The 18,186-nt window shown below is 43.7% G+C and overlaps 1 protein-coding gene and 1 pseudogene across 2 annotated transcripts in view; one reads left to right on the forward strand and one right to left on the reverse strand.

Annotated features, from left to right (window-relative positions):
* The first annotated feature begins 360 nt into the window (after window positions 1-360).
* Window positions 361-18,186, forward strand: part of LOC115388443 (membrane-spanning 4-domains subfamily A member 15-like) — a 68,222-nt gene continuing 50,396 nt past the window's right edge. The window contains exons 1-3 of one of the 2 annotated variants that reach the window (XM_030091596.1): window positions 361-463; window positions 10,871-11,072; window positions 13,581-13,691. In XM_030091596.1, coding sequence (XP_029947456.1) covers window positions 10,917-11,072; window positions 13,581-13,691 — 267 coding nt within the window. In that variant the 5' untranslated portion in view covers window positions 361-463; window positions 10,871-10,916. Of the gene's footprint in view, window positions 464-10,870; window positions 11,073-13,580; window positions 13,692-18,186 lie in introns of those variants that run through there. The other variant, XR_003931478.1, reaches the window with a different exon arrangement.
* LOC115388509 (carbohydrate sulfotransferase 1-like) lies at window positions 6,686-7,876 on the reverse strand (annotated as a pseudogene).

The following is an 18,186-nucleotide window of genomic DNA, read 5'->3' on the forward strand; positions in this document are numbered from 1 at the left end:
TAACATATTTATGGTGGAAAATAAGTATTTTTAAAGTTGAAAAACTCCTTAATGTACCTTTAAAGAAAGAAGGGACCACTTTGAGAAACCAAATCAGATAAAGTCAGCTTTATCAGTAATGAAGTACAAAACCTTGGGTAACTGCCAGCTCTGTGTATACACTACCAGAGTCAAACACTGTCTTATGGCAGTAGTTCCAGTTACTGACTTTTTGCTCCACCTCTGGGAGTGCCGAGCTCTTGGAGGCACATAACTGTTAAAACGTGTTTGAGTGAAGTAGATCCAGTGAAGGAGAAGATTGAAAATGTGCCCATGAAAACAGGAAATGACGCATATCCTCTTCAGAGTGTTGGTGAGTTTTTTTTTTTTTTTTCCGGGAATCAGTGAGTCAACTGAGGACTTCTTTTGGTGGGGCAAGAAGAAGCTTGTCTGGATCTGAACTGTTGCTGTCCTAAAGTTTCAGGTAAGATCTTCTCACAGAACGCAGAACTTGAAAACGTGTTGTTTGTTAGTGAGGTGAAGCCTCCTGTTTTTGGTATAAAATTAAAAAAAAATGTTGATCTTTACTTGAAAACATCAGTTTGACATGAGACTTTAGTTTCAGGTTTGACTTTTTTAAACTCTTTTGCTTTGTCAGGAAATGTTTAAAACACGAGCTTATCCTACTTCATTTGCACATTGCCCTTTGTTTAGAAAAGGCTGAGCTTGTGGTATAAAAAAGGCAGAGATCCGTAAAACTGGCTAAAATTGCAACTATTAAAAATGGATGCAAAAGATTGAACGGTTAAGTAGCTTAAAACAAATTCAAAATGGATCCTAAATGCAAAAAAAAAAAAAAAAAAAAAAGACAAAGAATCAAAGCATTTGTTTGAAATGGGTAAACTTGCTAAAACAATTATACAGAAACTTTTATGTATAACTTCGAGTCGTAAAAGAATACTATTAAAATAGAAAAAGAGTAAAAACAGACTGAAATCTACTGATATGACAAAATCAACTGAAAAGACAAAAAGATATAAAACTGAAAAAGAAACTAAAATCAAATCCAATGCATTTTTAGAGGTTTGCCAAAAAAAGTTTTTGTTTTTTGAGTTCCTGGATGTTCAATATGTGCAGGATTACCCAACAACATAAATGAAAAAGAAAAAAATAATAGAAATACTTAATTTATCCTAGACATAAAGAGAGTGTTGTTCCGCACAGAACAAAATAAATAGAAAAGGACATAATAAAAATAAATAAGTCACAAATAATATGTAGAAGTCTTAACAATGACTAATAGAAAGTAAGAAAGAGAAAAGTTAAAACAGCTCACAACAGTCATTAACTGTCTTATCGAAGTTTGAAGCAATAAATTGGAGTTTATGAGCTGTGATCAGTTGTGGAAGGTTTTAAGTGTCCGGCTTATTCGATAGTTTGAACATAGTTGAACAGGTGGAACATCCCTAATCCATGTGATTTATCAAGCCAAAGTTTCCTATATTTTCAAGTTATTTTGAAGATTGATCCAATCGTTGCTTCAGTAATTTTATTGAATTAGCAAACTGGCAACATTTGGTCTTGCATTTTGGTCTTGCAATGTATTTCGTCTGCATTGCATCAACTGTGGATGAATGAATGGATGGATTTTCAGATTTTTGAGTTGAAGTTTTGAGACAACTAAGCACAACATGTTCATGTTTTGATGGGATTTTTTTTTTTACAGCATTCAAACATTTTCTTTGTTATTTTACCTCAGTGTTACAAGTAGGTATTATTCTACAGTTCTGAAGTTGACTGAAAAGTGGCAGTTTATTTGAATATTCAAAAAAAAAAAAAAAAAAAAGAGGAAAGATCAGCCTTCCTTGAGATCTACATGCTGGTGTCAGACTTTACATTGCTGGGATTAACTGGAATACTCCAAACTGAGGGAGGAAATCAGAAACAGCTGGCAGACAGCTGTTTCCAAGAAAATGAAAGACATTTGAAAAGTGAAACTCTTTACTTTCTCTGGGGTAAAAACGCATAGGATTGAGGGTGAAAGAAGACCACAAGGAATTACAAAAAACATCTTGTAACAAGTTTAATTTTGGAGAACAAGAGAGAAGAGCTGCAGTGTGAGTTGAGCTGCAGTTCGCTGCTCCAGAAGTCATGGTCTCACCACTGTGGCATCTCTCTCAGCTGCCTGCTCTGTTTCTGATCGTGTCACGTGACTCCTGATGACCCTGTTTGTTACTTCTCACTGAGAGCAGTGTCTTCAGTAAGGTTCATGCTGAATTGTTTTTAAATATATGTTCATTAGGATTAAACACGGATTCAACCTTTGTGAACTTTAGAAACAAACAATACATGTTTTTTAAACTTTATCAGATTGTTGTCAGTGTCATCCATTAAATTCATCCAGCATGGTCTGACTATCCACAGAAAAAATCTGTCTTTTTTTTTTTTAAACATATATTTATTGAATTTTAACAGTTTACAAAATTGCATTAACAAAGCAAAGCATAAACAATCAACAATAAAATAATTCTCCCCCCCACCCAAAAAGAAAACACACAAAACACAAAAATGGGCATACACACACACACACACACACACACACACAAACATATGTATACATACAGAGCCTAATGTCACATCATGTCACCTTTAAAGGCGCTATCCGCGATTTTAATTTAACCACGACAAGAAAAATGCTTTTGACATCATGTACTAGCAAGTCCATGCTACATTTCTGTGAAAAAATAATCACACATTGATCGGCGTGTTTTGGATATCTGGCCCCGCAAAGCGCTGCCTGAGGATTTAGCGTGACGACCTCTCTGCTCCAGTCACAGCGCGGCAGCAGTGGCGGCGGGGTGGGGGCGGAGCCAGGCCGTCTTCAGCGCATGCACAACACCGGTAAACAGACCAGCATGGAAGCTGAAGGAGCAACAAGCTACTTTCTGCATTGAACATGTAGTGACAAGGTAAAATGTGGTTTACCTGAGACGAAGTGGCCATTTATTTTGAACAAAAAAGAGTCGAAGTGGCTTCTGCTGTGTTTCCTACCGGAGGATTGTGCACGCGTATGGGATGTGCATGTAGGTCGTGCACACTGAATGGGAGCAGAGCAGAGGGGGGAGTGGGAGGGTTTTCTCAACGTGAGGAACCAGTCAGAGAGCTTGGGGGCGGAGCCAATATTTCAAACTGAAGTCAGGGCTCAAAATTGTGCAGAATCACGGATAGCTCCTTTAAGGCACCAAAGCCTCCTCAACTCCACAGTGCTCCAAAAATGCGAGAAAGGGATTCCAAATCTTTTAAATTTGGCAGACTTTTTTTTCATTGTATATGTTCATTTTTCAAGGACAAGGCATGCTGATAATTCTTTCAGCCATCGACCGATCGTAAGTCTTTTGACTTCTTTCCAGCAGAGAAAGATCAAGTGTCTAGCTTGTAGCCCCAGGCTATTTTTCAGAGCTTCTACTCGAAAATGACAGAACAAAATAAAAAGAGTATAACACTGCAATAACTAGGCCTATTTGAGAGGTTACTGTCTTATAATAAAGTGAACATTTGTAAGATTTGTCCAGATGTGTAAATATCAGTATATGTTTCTGGTTAAGTGTGACTGAAGATGGAACACAGCACAAATGAAAATTTTCAGTCTCGCCTAAAAAAAAAAAGCACTTTCAATGTGATCATCTCTTTGGAAAAATCCAGCTGCAGGTCTAAAACTCCACCAGATCATAGTCAAATATTTGAACACTCTCTCTGCAAAGGTTGACTCTGTGAAAGTGAAGCAGAACAAAATTTGATAGGTTTTAGTACAGACAGGTCAGGCGATGGCACACTTTGGGCACACTATGGTGCCATTTGTGAAATCTGAATTTTCTAATGTACCAAATTATATATTTTACTTTTTTCACTGCTGATGTTCAATCCATCCAAACAGAGCAGTCTTTGGCGTGACTGCAGTGGAAATTCACAGAGAGCGTCTGTTAAGGCCTCAGTATGCTTCCCCGTCGCCGCCACGGCGTTCCTGCGCCGGCAACCCTACGCCGCTACTGAACGTATCTTGCTTCTGCGTCAAGGGAACACCCTCCTCTGCCAAGCCGCTAGCAGTCACAACAACAATGCGGCTTCCGTAGCTCCGGCTTTACCTAGACATAGATCTATAGACATAGATTTCTAGACACCGGGCTGTTGTGGAGGAGAGGGTGAGAGGATGAAATATTGGTGAAACTAATGAGCTTTTGGACGATTAAAGCCATTTTAGGAGCGGCTATACACATAGCCCCGTCTGCTAACAGTGCTAACACTGCTAATAGTATAGGGATGTGCGCCGCTCAATTTGGGATCTAAATTTCTCCTGAAGCACTGTTCGGATCAGAAAAGCATTCCGGGTGAGTTCTACTTCGTTCTCTAAACAACGCAAAAGCGGACCAATCACAGCCCTCGACGTTCATGTCAGCACACGTCAAATCGACGCGAAGTCACTTTTTTCGGGAGGTGCACGTCAAGCCCCGGCATAGCCCGTTGTAGGGCTACGACGTATACGTCGTGGGAACGCTGTCGCAGCGACGGGGGAGCATACTGAGGCCTTTACGCTCAGCTGGACTCTCCATGCGTAAAGCCTCCTCTGTATACAGGCGCCCAGCTCCGCAGCGGCTTCGTGAATACAGACACCCCATACGTCGTTAGATTTGTCTGAGCCAATAGAATGCAGCGGGGGTCACCGACATGTGATTGATAGTTCTGTTAGCCAATCAGAACAAGCAAAACACCGTCATGACACAGACAAACTTGTATGGCGCAGACCTGTCACAGAGCTTCTTGAGGCTAACTAGGGGTCAGTTTTACGCCCCGATTGACGTCAGAGAATGCTATGTGGCTATGCTAAGCGATCCCGATGGACAATAAACGAATAACTTGGACTACATATGGCCAAAAGTCCAGGTAAGAGGCGATTGTTTTACCGCAGTTTGAAAAAGCAATCATGCTGTTGGCTGTTCTGTGGAATTTTCTGGCGGACTCTGTGGTTTTAGAGGGCTTTGAGTGATCTGGTTGTAATCAATGGAGTCTCAGCTCTCATATGAGAGGCTGTTTGTGTGAATTGTATCATGTTTTATAGCGCTAGAATCAATATTTCGATGAGTGGGTTGACACGTCACGAATATGGCTCATAATTCATTTAGTTCGTGTTTGAGCTGTGTTTTATGTGTGTAATAATGGCTGATATATCCGGTTAGCCTAGGTTCTGCTGTTTAATTTGATGATCGTTAGCATCATGACATTCTGTCAGAAATAATGCACATTATTAGACAATCTCTGAAATGTTTGCTGTCAGGCCCCCAATTGGGGGGCGCTCGGGCTTAAGGCGATGCTTCAACATTTTGGCAAATTGGCCCATTTAGCGCAATTCCTTAGTCATTTCCAACAGCATGCTTACTTTTTTTTGTGAGGGCGAGCTATTGTTTATTCAGAGGTGAGTCGGGGAAGGTTTTCGGGACGGACACAATGGAGGTGAACGGTATTTTTTGTTCCCCCTCGTCAAACTCATCAAATATACAATCCAACAACCCCAAAACACTTTGGTGGACACGTTATAATCCGCACATTCACTACGCTGTGAAATATTAATGCAAAATTACCAGATTGAGTTGTTTATGCGAAGATTGCTAAGACGGAACTACTTATTAAACATGGCGTCTGGGCGTAGTGATTTCAAAATAAAAAGTAGTTCCCAGTATTTGCTTCAGTGTCGTAACGCTACAATATTATTTGTTGGTGTTCCACAGCGTAGTGAATGTGTGGATTATAACGTGTCCACCAAAGTGTTTTGGGGTTGTTGGATTGTGTATTTGATGAGTTTGACGAGGGGGAACAAAAATACCATCCACTTCCATTGTGTCCGTCCCGAAAACCTTCCCTGACTCACCTCTGAATAAACAACAGCTCGCCCTCACAAAAAAGTAAGCATGCTGTTCGAAATGACTAAGGAATTGCGCTAAATGGGCCAATTTGCCAAAATGTTGAAGTATCCCTTTAAGGGTTAAAATATGAAGGGGGACCCAAAAGTCACCGGACTGTGGTTATAAAAAAACAAAAAAACAAAAACAAGAATGATTTCAGACTTCTGGCCGTTACATGTCACTATAGCATAGCCTTAAGCATAACTGTGAAAAATTTCACCTCCCAAAGACACACAGGCAGCTCACACAGTGTTTGTTATTACAGTCCCGCCCCCTTCTTCGAAAAATGCGAAATGGTCCAGCGCCTCTTAACCACGGAGCAGAAACAGGCTGGCGTGGACATGTGCCAGAGCTGAAAAGGCAGCTGGAAGACAATGGAGGCTGTTTGGGAAGAAAATCACTGCTGCGGCGCTCCGGGAGGTGGTCAGGCTGAAGCGGCCGGCGCTGTGGAGAGTGGGGACTGTTTTACACACAGGGCTCTGAGCGTAAAACAGTCCCTTTTTGTTTTTTCGTTTTTTTAACATACAGTACTGACTTTATTTTCATAGCACATCATCATACACACTTGAAATTTGGCACTTCAGATCATTTTTATAAACAAAACTTTATAAAGTGAAAATACAAGAGATAATAAATTACTTTAGGCATTGTTAAAAAATAATAGATAAATTACGTTCAATTCATCAGCATTGAGACAGACAGGCAACTCTGAATAGATACACAAATATGTATAAATCTCTCATAAACTCTTATCACGTCACTGGTTTAAATGTCCTTCGTTCCACTAAACTGTTGACAGATTTCGGAGCTCAGCCACCGAGTGGACGTGTTTGTATCCGAGCAGTGCCAGAGTGTCGTTGCACAGATTCTGGAAGGCTCTTACGATGTCAAAGCCGAGACGAAGCCTCCAGCTCTCCGCCTTCGCTCTGGAGTCTCTAGTGGTGGAGTATCTGTAGTTCCACTCAGACGGAGCCGACACGCTGCTGTTCGTGTTCTTGGCGATCCACGTCCTCACCCTCTCCTCCATCTCCACACCTACAAACTTGTAAATCTCTGCGGCCTGGTCCTTCGGGCTGAATGCCAAGTCCTCGTACCGCACCAGCAGGTATCTCCCGCGCAGCCACGGCGGTATCCGCAGGCCCGTTTCTGCAGAGGCTGCTATGTCTTTGCACGTGCTGGTGATCTGCGTCAGGTCCACGTATCAAGGCTGCCACCCCGTGGCGTTCCAGATTTTCCAGGCCCGGAACTGGTCTGAGAACGCCATCATGCGTGAGGCGAGGACGGCTCTGGGGTCTCGCACGAGGTGGATGATTTTCAGGTCCAGACGTGGATCTTCGTCAGCGTGCGCAGGTCGCCCACCTTGGGCACCCGCACCGTCTTTATAGCCGCATGGCCTCGAGACAAACACGACAGGGAGGCCAAAGTCAGTTCAGAGCCCAGCATTTCTTTGGACACCATGTTTCATCAGGTGGATCATTGGCTGTGGCATCGACTCCATCCGTGCACACGGGTGGGGAGAGAGGGCATGACTGGAGCTCCGGGAAGAAAGCGCTCGTGACGTGTTCCTGGGGCTCAGGCCGGATGTAATTCTCCATGAAGTGAAGGTCACAGGTGTACAGGTTGAGCAGGAGGTCCCTGTACGCTCCCAGCAGGGCTTGGCGGTTTAAGGTGCGACGCAGCCGGCTGCTGGAGTTGGTGAAAGCCTGCTGGATGTGATAGAGCGGCTCAAAGATAGAAGATGGCAGGATGCTGGTTGAGGAGCTGCCCGGTGAAGGAGGAGCTGCTGCGCGTGGTGGCAAACAGCAGGATGTGCTTCCGCTGCTGTCGGTGCACAGCGCTCTGTCTTTGAAGTGTCTGCTCTGGCAGTGGTAGACTCCCTGACAGGGTCCAGACAGGGAGTAAAACAGATCCTGATGAGAAACGGCATGGCCCTGCTGCCCCATCCGCTGTATCCCCTCGATTTAGCCCCGTGCGACTTCTGTCTCTTCCCAAGAATGAACAAGGAACTGAAGGGCGTAGATTTGATGACGTGGAAGAGGTGAAAAAAAATCAAAGAAAGCTCTTAAAGCGACCATTAAGCAGCAGCATGGTGACTGTATTGAGCAATGGAAATCCCTGCAGGCCCTCGGCAATCAGCGTTGCTGCTTTTTGTAACTCCATTTCAAGGATAAACTTTGACCATCGTCTGAAAGCAACAATCAAGCAAGAGCAAGAGTCTGAAGATCTGAAGGGTCTGCGCTTGGTGAGTTTCTAAGGAAAAGACGTTTTTGCGTGTCTTTGCGTGTAGAGAAGCTAAAGCTAAAGAGCTAAAGCCAGCGCGTATTTGTTTTGAAGCGCTGATTGGCTGAAGTTCACCGTCAGTCAAAGTCCACAGGGAGGAGAGGCGGGATTTTCAGTGAAACAGAGCGTTTTCTCTTCTGGGTTCAGAATTAGCCCCAGAAAATCTTTTATTTCACACAAAATGACTTTTCCTTAGCGCCAAAATAAACTATAACTATGTTAATGCCATTTCTAGGGTTTGGACTAGCTAAAAAAGCATGGTACAGCCCCTTTAAATGTCTATGAATGTTCGTTTTAGCCAAGCCACTACTAGTGGAGAAGACAAAATGCAGATTAAGCCGATCGGCTCCTCTAGCATGTCACGGGATTTTTCAATTTATATAATTCTTGCTTTGCGTGTCACCGGTGACATTCTCGCGCTAGCGTGCAGGAAATTACGAATTTTACGTCACAACAAGAAGGGAGGGGGAGGACGCGTCTCCAAGCAACAGGCAGGAGTTCAGGCAGACCGAGGAAGCACATGTCAGGGTTTCCGCCAGACCTTTTCAGTCCGGGTGCCCCATCCGCGCTAAATTGTGCAGCGTCCAGACAACAGAGAGGAGGAAACAAAAAAAACCTCTCCGACAGTCGAACACCGGCAGCGTTAGCAGCATTAGCAGCGACACCACACCTGGGTGTAAGTCATGTGGAAGTGCTGGCTTTATTGTTGTAAGAACGCAGAATTCCGCTAGAGGGCGACCGAAGTTACGCACTATAGCTTTAAGCATACAGTTTTTTGGATACAAATTAAGAATACAAAGTGTAGGGCAATCGGGCACTGGGTTCAAGGTAATCTTAGAAATATATTTTGCGACTTCCTGTCAGAACTTGCATGTTTCGGGACAGTCCCATGACATTGCATTTAACACAGAGATCAAGAATATTTGGATTCATTTTATTTGAATCAGTCTAAGATGGTTATTTATTGTTAAGAGCTGAGCTTTCAAGCACACTTCCCTCCAACCCTCCTCAGAATTGTCTTTTTGCAAGTCATTTATCCATTTAATTTCCTTGTATTCGGTAGAGTCTTTGATTTTTCACCAGTGTATTATACAATGAGGATATTTGACCACTCCCAGTACAGTTATTCATTGCTAAGGTTTTTAATGTGGACAAATGAATATGAAACGAACGACAAAGAAACAAATATGATATTCCTCTGACACACTTATTTCAACACTTACAAATAAAGAGCTTTATTTACGCACAGATGCATTCCAATTTACAACCCCCTTTGTCCACATTAGAAAAAAATCTCCTCTGAACCCACATGACAGGAGATTAACTTTTTTCGTCAACATGGAGCTGTGGCATGAGATGAATGCTCTCCTTCTCGTCACTCTGAGCCCTGAGGCGTGCTTATACTCCTTTCACACTGACATACTGAGTCCACGGATCACTATGGCGGTTTACTATTGCAACAACACATCATCAGTAGGGTAAAACTAACCTGTCTCACGACGGTCTAACCCCAGCTCACGTTCCCTATTAGTGGGTGAACAATCCAACGCTTGGTGAATTCTGCTTCACAATGATAGGAAGAGCCGAAATCGAAGGATCAAAAGGCGACGTCGCTATGAATGCTTGGCCACCACAAGCCAGTTATCCCTGTGGTAACTTTTCTGACACCTCCTGCTGAAAACCCAAAAAGTCAGAAGGATTGCAGTAGACGCCACAGTGCCAGGCTGTGCGTGCAGTGGTTCCCCCGACATTGCTGGAAATGAGGAACCATACAAAGCATGATGGAACTTTCACAATGCTGCGCACACCAGAATAAATGACTCAACTTCTCCTTCTACTTGTCTCATCTCCACCTCACAAACTTTCTTCTTTGCTGGATCCATTTATTCTTCCTCATTGTCAATTAGATATATGGCAACAGTATTGGTTCTTTGATGGTGTGAAATAACATCTTCCAGGTTCATTATATCCACCATGCTGCAGTCCAGCTCCTTCTCAAAATAATAGGCAGAAATGATGATTCACATTGTCTTTTAGATTGTTTTATGAATGTATACACGGTTATGCTGGACAATCCACATGGAATTTAATCTGAAGAGCAATCTGCCACAGTCTGTGACAATGTGAGATGTGAACAAGATCAGATTGAGTTGTAGGAGAACAGAGCGCTGTCTCTGCTTCATGTACAACATTCCTCCCCCAACTCTGCTCAACTACACGGCATCAATCCATGTTTTTCACACGTCATATGCAATCCAGCAGCATCCACCAGTGATGCGACATCAGTGTACAAACAGATTGTATTTTCTGTATTTTCTTTTTTAACAAGAAATCACCTCTTACACAACCCAGCGCCATGGTGCATGGCAGAGTGCCACCTCAGAGATCCGCAGGCCTTGGCAGACTCAGTATGTCAGTGTGAAAGAGGCTTTCGCAACCCAAAAATCTCTGGAAACACATTGCTCCGTTTTCTTCCCAGCAAGTCCATGGAAAGCAGTATTTCATCATGGCTTTTGACACTCCCACACGAAACAAAACACAGATGTTCTGCAGATACCGTGACTTACTGTTTTACAGTAAATGAGTGCCGTGCATTTGTGCTACCATCGTTCCTAACAGAGTGATTGTTGAATAACCTGTGGATTTTTATGTGACAGCAAGTGGAGCAGCTCAGAAGATCGCAGGAACTTCTGGACGTGGAACATGGCTTCTTCTAACGTGGCTTCTTCCGCTGTGTCCTACACCCCGGGAAATATGATGGTGGTCACCCACGTGATCCCGGTGGCTCCCAACGAGGAGCAGCAGACGCTGCTGAATAGAAGACACAAGTTCAGGAAGGTACATCCTAAGGCGCTTGGGGTGAGTTTCTTATAACAGACAAATCTGAACACATTGTTTCTTGGATTAACACTGACAGAAATAGATGGACATATAACAGCTTGGTATTTTTGTGAAGTCCTATAACTACGGTACGGTCCGTGAATACATCAGGACATGATTTGATGTATTTGTCTTTGGATAATAATATACTATAATACCTTGGGGGATCAATAATCAACTTTTTTAGGCCATGATTTATTCCTTAATTGGATTATGGAGATCAGACTTCCCGATTTCTTTGAAAAAATATTTTTTAATAATCTATCCATGTTTCTATTGAAATAGTTTTCTATTGAGATAATACTACTACTACTTAAACTACTACTGTTTAAATTATATTTTCCAAATTAAAGATATATAATAACAGTGGATAATGCTGCATCTGGATTTGTGTTTTGTAGGCTAACAGCAGAGTTTTCAGGATTTTTCACTGTTGTTCTTTTTCTGAGTGAGGGAAATAGATGCCTTTTAGTATTGAAATAATTAGTGTTTGTGTTTTGGATTCATTAAATGGAATGTTTCTCAGTTTAATTTGTTCCAGCAAGTTCCGCGACTATTGTGCTCATTGTTAGCATTTCAAAGGGTTTCCCCATACAAGTTTGCATAAAGCTAGTGGGACTTTTTTCATAATCCATGTTGTGATTTTCTGTGTTTTATGGCATTGTATCCGTGTGGAAAGCAAAATTCAGCCTTTACATGATTATTCTGCCAGTCAGGAGACAAATTTCTTGTCTCCAGAGCTTATTTCACTGACAAAGCTTTCGTCTCTATGCATAAATATATGGCTTTATTTATGGATATCTATGGCTCTACAGGCACTATGCTGATTGGCTGTTTGCCCTGCCGGCTCTGAGTGTAACCAATCAGATGGTGTTGTGGGCGGGACAATGTAGCAGACTGAGTCACGACTCTTAGCAGAGACACAGCTGAATCTGAGTCAAAATAATCCCGTTTCATATTGATCTCTTATCAGCCATCAGATTAATAAACAGGCGTATGCCGATATGCATCAAAATGTCGATTTTGATGATCGGTCAATCGACATATCCACGAGTAGGGATGGGAATTGTTAAGAATTTAGCGATTCCGATTCCATTGTCGATACTGCTTATCGATATGATTCCTTATCGATTCTCTTATTCTCATTGAGTGAGAAATGAAATACAAATGGGTGTTTGCATTAACTCTTTAATATCTTCATCCTGAACAGAAGAAAAAAATATCTATGTCATGAAAACTTTGCAAGCGTTGCAAGTAGTCCCAGTTTAATATTTTCGTAAGAAATACAGCCAAACTCTGGAGTAATTCTTCTTTGATGCCAGGTTGGAAAGCTCAAAACCAAATTACACGGGCTCACACTGGATGCCCGTGCGTGCCTGGTCCCTCTGCAGCACTGTCACTCACTTCTGCTGTCCAAGAGTGTCTGGCTGCAGACATGAGGTGGCCAGATCTGCCCCAAATATAATGTTAAAATCGTCCAACAAAGCAGCCTAAATCTTCATCTCTGTAAAAAAATGCATGTTAAAACCGTAAAAACTGGATCTGCATATTAAAACACACCACAAATATATAACCGTTTCATCAACACACCCGTCGGGTTCAAAAGAACCTTGATTGTGCAGAAACCCGCCTAATCTGGCAACACAGCCGCTCCGTTCATCGAGCTTTGTTTTGTGCAATTTTGGTGTCGTTTGACTTTCCTACAATAAGTAAGAACGACATTGTTTATTCTTCTAATGCATGTAATGAATATATCCTGTTATTTGTTATATATTCCACCAGAAGAATCACAAAAAACAATGTTAAGGCAAAACACTTTTTTTTTTTTTTTTTTTTTTTTTAAATTACAGATTCTGGAGCACATATTTACTTTCCTTCTGGAACCCGACTTTCTTGTGTTTAGATTGAAGCGGCAGGGCTCCGGCGTGATGAAAAATAGGATCATTGCTGAAAGTTTCCGGACCGCGGCTCTGTAGCTGCTCAGGAGCCGATCTGCAGCCGCGCCGTGGCTGCTGTGAGCCCGCGCATGGTACATCGTCACGCACACAGCGGAACCGATAAGCGGAATTGTTAAGGAGACGGCCAAACAATTCCTTGGAATCGAGGCATGAGGAACCGGTTCTCCGAAAGAACCGGTTCTTGATTCCCATCCCTATCCACGAGGCTGTATTGTTTTCACCATGTGTGGTTGTCTGTCCATTTGTTCGTCTAGCTGTCAAAATGCCTCCTCTGCAGGATTTGTTTGTGTCAAAACCACTTCAAAACCCTGCCAGGCCATGGTCCCCAGCTTGCCCAAAGAGTTTTGTTCATCCACCATTTTGTCTGTCCATCTAATGGGCCAACAGACACCTCGGTGTCCAGTGTGTGTCTGTCTAAATGTGAGCTGTGTGATCCCTCGCATTAGGGTTTCGCCTTGTATCAGATTCTCTCTCATTCTTTTCAAACACAGTTTGTCATCAGTTGGGCTTCTTCTGTTTGTCTCTGCAGACCGTTCAGATCATGATTGGCGTGTTGACACTGCTGTTTGGGATCGCGACGGCTGTCCACATACCTTCACTGGGAGTCTTAAGCGGGATCTTTGTGTGGGGAGCTTTGATCGTGAGTCCAGTTTTTATGTTCCTCTGCCTTCAAGGCTTCTCTGTCCATCTTCCATCTATCTGGCTAGCAGACCTGCAAGCACAGCACTGCAACCTCCTTGAACAAGAACCAGTAGTCATCACAACAGCAAACATCCAGAAAAGAGAGGCAAAAATGAAGATCTGGACAACTCCGGGTCCTAACACGATTCACACCTACTGGCTGAAGAAGCTAACTGCATTCCATGAATGCCACGCAGCCCAAATGACCCAGCTGCTAAAAGAAGGGAACCATCCACAGTGGCTGACCCAAGGTCCAACAATCCTCATCATGAAGGATCCCCAGAAGTGAACAATACCATCCAACTTCTGGCCTATAACCTGCATCAGTACAACATGGAAGCTCCTATCTGGCATCATCGTGGTTAAAATGAACAGGCACATGGAACAATACATGAGCATAGCCCAGGAATGAATTGGCAACAACAGCAGTTGAGCCAAGCACCAGTTACTGGTCAACAGGGTGATTGCACAAGACTGTAAGAGAAGAGACACCAACCTGTGCACTGCCTGGATTGATTACAAGAAAGCCTGACTCAGTATTGCACACATGGATACTGGAATGCCGGAAACTGTACAACATCAACAGGGAACTGGCAGCACTGACAAGCCATGCTAAAGGAGCAAAGCACCAAGCTGCTGTGGCTGCCCATGAAGCTAGCCCCATCACGAGCTTTTTGCAACCCCAGAGGACAGGTATGTGACAGGCTTGTGTTTGATTCCTCCCAGTTCCATAGCAGCGGTGCACCAGACAAATTTACTGGTAATTTTTTTTTTCAGTTAGTTGGGACAGGAGTTGGTCGGGAGTCGGGGCCGAGTTGATCGGGGGCTGGGGTCGAGTTGGTCGGGGGCCGACTTGGCTCGGGGCCGACGAGGTCAGGGCCGACTTGGATTGGGGCCGATACGACTGGTTACTGACGACTATGACCGCTGTTTGCAGCAGCGGTACCGCCACCTTGATCTTGAAACAAGGGACTTTCCCAAATACTGTCACCAGGAATGAAATGCTAACTGCAGAAGTTTTATGGGCGCTAAAGGTAACAATGCTCACTTTTCATACAAGTCATGTGAGGTGGAAAATGCGGACGTTTCAGAGAGAGGATTGCAGTTTGGCCGCATGTCAAAAACTACATTGGGATAGTGGGGAGAAGTGAGCTTCCCAACAACATAACATATCTTACCTTATGTAAACATATTGCTGGTATGTCAGTGTTAGTTTAAACATTTTTTTGTATGAAGCCATAATTGTCAAATCTGTCTTTTGACAGTTCCACTGTGGTGATTTATTATTATTACATAATTTTATTCCTATATTTCATTCATACATTGATGTTTTCGAGGTCAGGTATAGTCCTGGAAACTTGCTGCCAAGTCGTGGGAAAGTCATGGAAAAGTCATGGAAATTTGTTGGTTTAAATGTGTATGAACCCTGTTCCTGGGAAACTCAATGAGGCTATGGAAGACAACTCTGGAAGCTAACTCAAAGCCAGTGTGGCATATACCAATGAGATACTTTGGGTTCAAGGTCATCTGTCATCTGTCCCCCCTGCTGTTCTGTATAGGCCTGAACCCCCTCAACCAGATCATCACCAAGAGTGGATACAGGTATCAATTTCAGTGGAACAACTGTCAACCACCTCCTCTTCATGGATGACATCAAGCTGTATGCCAAGTGAGTGGGACATCGACTCCCTGATTCACCTCTCCAGGATATACAGCAGTGACATCAGGATTCAGACTATAAGTGTGGGCGGATGGTATCAAGGAGAGGGAAGATGGTCACTACTGAAGGGGTTGGGCTACCTGAAGGCAACATAAGAGATGTGGAAGACAGCTACAAATACCTGGGGATACCACAGGCAAATGGTAACCATGATGAAGCAGCCCGAAGATCAGCCACAGCCAAATACCTCCAGAGGGTGAGACAGGTCCTGAACAGTCAGCTGAATGGCAAGAATAAAATCCAGGCCATTAACATGCATGCCCTACCATTAATCAGATACCCAGCTGGTATAAAATTCTGGCCACTGGAAGAGATGCAAGCTACCAATCTCAAGACAAGAAACTCCTCACAATGCACGGAGGGTTCCACCCAAAGTCTGGCTTCCTAAGGCTGTACATGAAGTGCAGTAAGGGAGGACAAGGACTGGTGTGTCAAAGGCACCATCCACCAGGAAGAACATAATCCATCCAAGAGTACATCCAGAAAATGCCCCCCAGTGACAACCTGCTAAGTGAATGCCTCAGACAAGTGAAACCGTGTGAGAAAGAGGAGCCAGAGGTGGGATCATGGAAAGACAAACCCCTACACGGCATGTACTACCGACAAATTGAGGAGGTGCCTGACATAGAGAGACATACCAGTGGCTAGAAAAGGCAGAACTGTAAGACAGCACAGAGGCACTAATCATGGCTGCACAACAAAAGGCCCGAAACACAAGATCAATAGAGGCTGGGGTGTATCACACTAGACAAGACCCCAGGTGCAGACTGCACGAGGAAGCCCCTGAAACAGTCCAGCACATCACCAAGATGCAAGATGCTGGCAGGAAAGCATACATGGAACGCCATAACCAGGCTGCAGGCATATTATACATAAATATCTGTCCCCAGTCTAGACGGAGCACACCCCTGAAAGTGGTGGAGAACCGAGCCAAGATCCTGTCGGACTTCAAGATTCAGACTGACAAATTGGTGATGGCTGATCACTCTGACGTACTGGTGGAGGAGAACATGAGAAGAGAGCAGGAGTGATGGATGTAGCAATCACCGGTGACAGAACATCAGAAAGAAGGAACAGAAAAAGCTGGAGAAATACCAAGGGCTAAAAGAGTAGCTGGAGAAGATGTGGGGTGTGAAGGCAACAGTGGTGCCAGTACACTGTAAAAAATAACTCTTTGTTTCAACTTAAAAAAGTGAGTGTCCAGGCTGCCTTAGAATTTTGAGTTGTTTTAATTTAAGAAAATAATTTTAAGTAACTTCAGACCTATTCAAAACAAATGGTATTTTCAAATTGAATGAAATTGATTCTAATTCAGTAATACTCAAATTTTAAGTTTTCATAACTTGAGTAAAAATCAGTTCCAATACAATTCTATAGTTAAGTCAACACTATCATTTAATCCCTTTTAACTGAAATTACAAATCTGAAATAACTTAATTTACTGTTCAGTTTACCTACAATGTTGAGTTAACCCAACTTTACTTTTTGTCAGCTGAAAATTACATTGCATTGGAGTCAGCTTCAACAGGACTCAATTCTAATAAAGTTTTAAAGTTCTGCATACATATAATTCCTTACATGTTTGTTGAACTTTATCTTGTCTCTATACATTTGCAAAAAAAAAAAATTTAAAAATCAAGTTCCGTCTTTTCACCATTGCAACATTTATTAACATGTTATCGGGGCACTCGGGGCAGTAACCCCAAAGCTGGATGCATGCCTCCAGGAAATACCGGGAATATAAAACTGTGTCTCGCCACCCGGCGGTATTGTGTCTGTCTCCTTCAACCTCCTTCAAGTCCTCTACCAGAGGCCTGGGAGCTTGAGGGTTCTGCGCAGGATCTTAGCTGTTCCTAGGATTGCGCTTTTTGAACAGAGCTCTCAGATGTTGTTCCTCGTATCTGCTCGAGCCATCCTCCCAGCTTGGGGGTTACTGCTCTACTCCGAGTTCCTCCCTGGTGACTGAGTTCCTCACCCTTCTCTAAGCGCCCAGCCCCCTACGGAGGAAGCTCATTTCAGCCGCTTGTATCCGGAATCTTGTCCTTTCAGTCATTACCAAAGCTCATGACCATAGGTGAGGGTGGGAACGTAGATTGACCGGTAAATTGAGAGCTTCGCCTTTCGGCTCAGCTCCTTCTTCACCACAATGGACCGACACAACGGCCGCATCACTGCAGCCACTGCACCGATCCGCCTGCCAATCTCGAAGAAATTCAGGCAAACCGTCCGGCACCTCAGGAGGGGACAGCAGGTCTCCCCAACACTGTTTACAGTGGCGGTTGGGAGCTGCTGACCTCAACTGGGGATGTTGTTGGACGGTGGAAGGAATACTTCGAGGACCTCCTAAATCCCGTCGCCACGTCTTCCGTGGAGGAAGCAGAGGCTGAGGTCTCAGAGGTGGACTCGTCCATCACCCAAGCTGAAGTCACAGAGGTGGTTGGTAAGCTCCTCGGTGGCAAGGCACCGGGGGTGGACGAGATTCGCTCTGAGTATCTTAAGTCTCTGGATGTGCAGGGACTGTCTTGGTTGACACGTCTCTGCAACATCATGTGGCAGTCGGGGACGGTGCCTCTGGGTTGGCAGACTGGGGTGGTCCCCCTGTTTAAAAAGGGGGACCGGAGGGTGTGCTCCAACTATAAGGGGATCACACTCCTCAGCCTCCCTGGGAAAGTCTATTCCAGGGTACTGGAGAGGAGGATTCGACCGATAGCTGAACCTCGGATTCAGGAGGAAC

The sequence above is a fragment of the Salarias fasciatus genome, chromosome 5 (genome assembly GCF_902148845.1).
Source record: "Salarias fasciatus chromosome 5, fSalaFa1.1, whole genome shotgun sequence".
NCBI lineage: Eukaryota > Metazoa > Chordata > Actinopteri > Blenniiformes > Blenniidae > Salarias > Salarias fasciatus.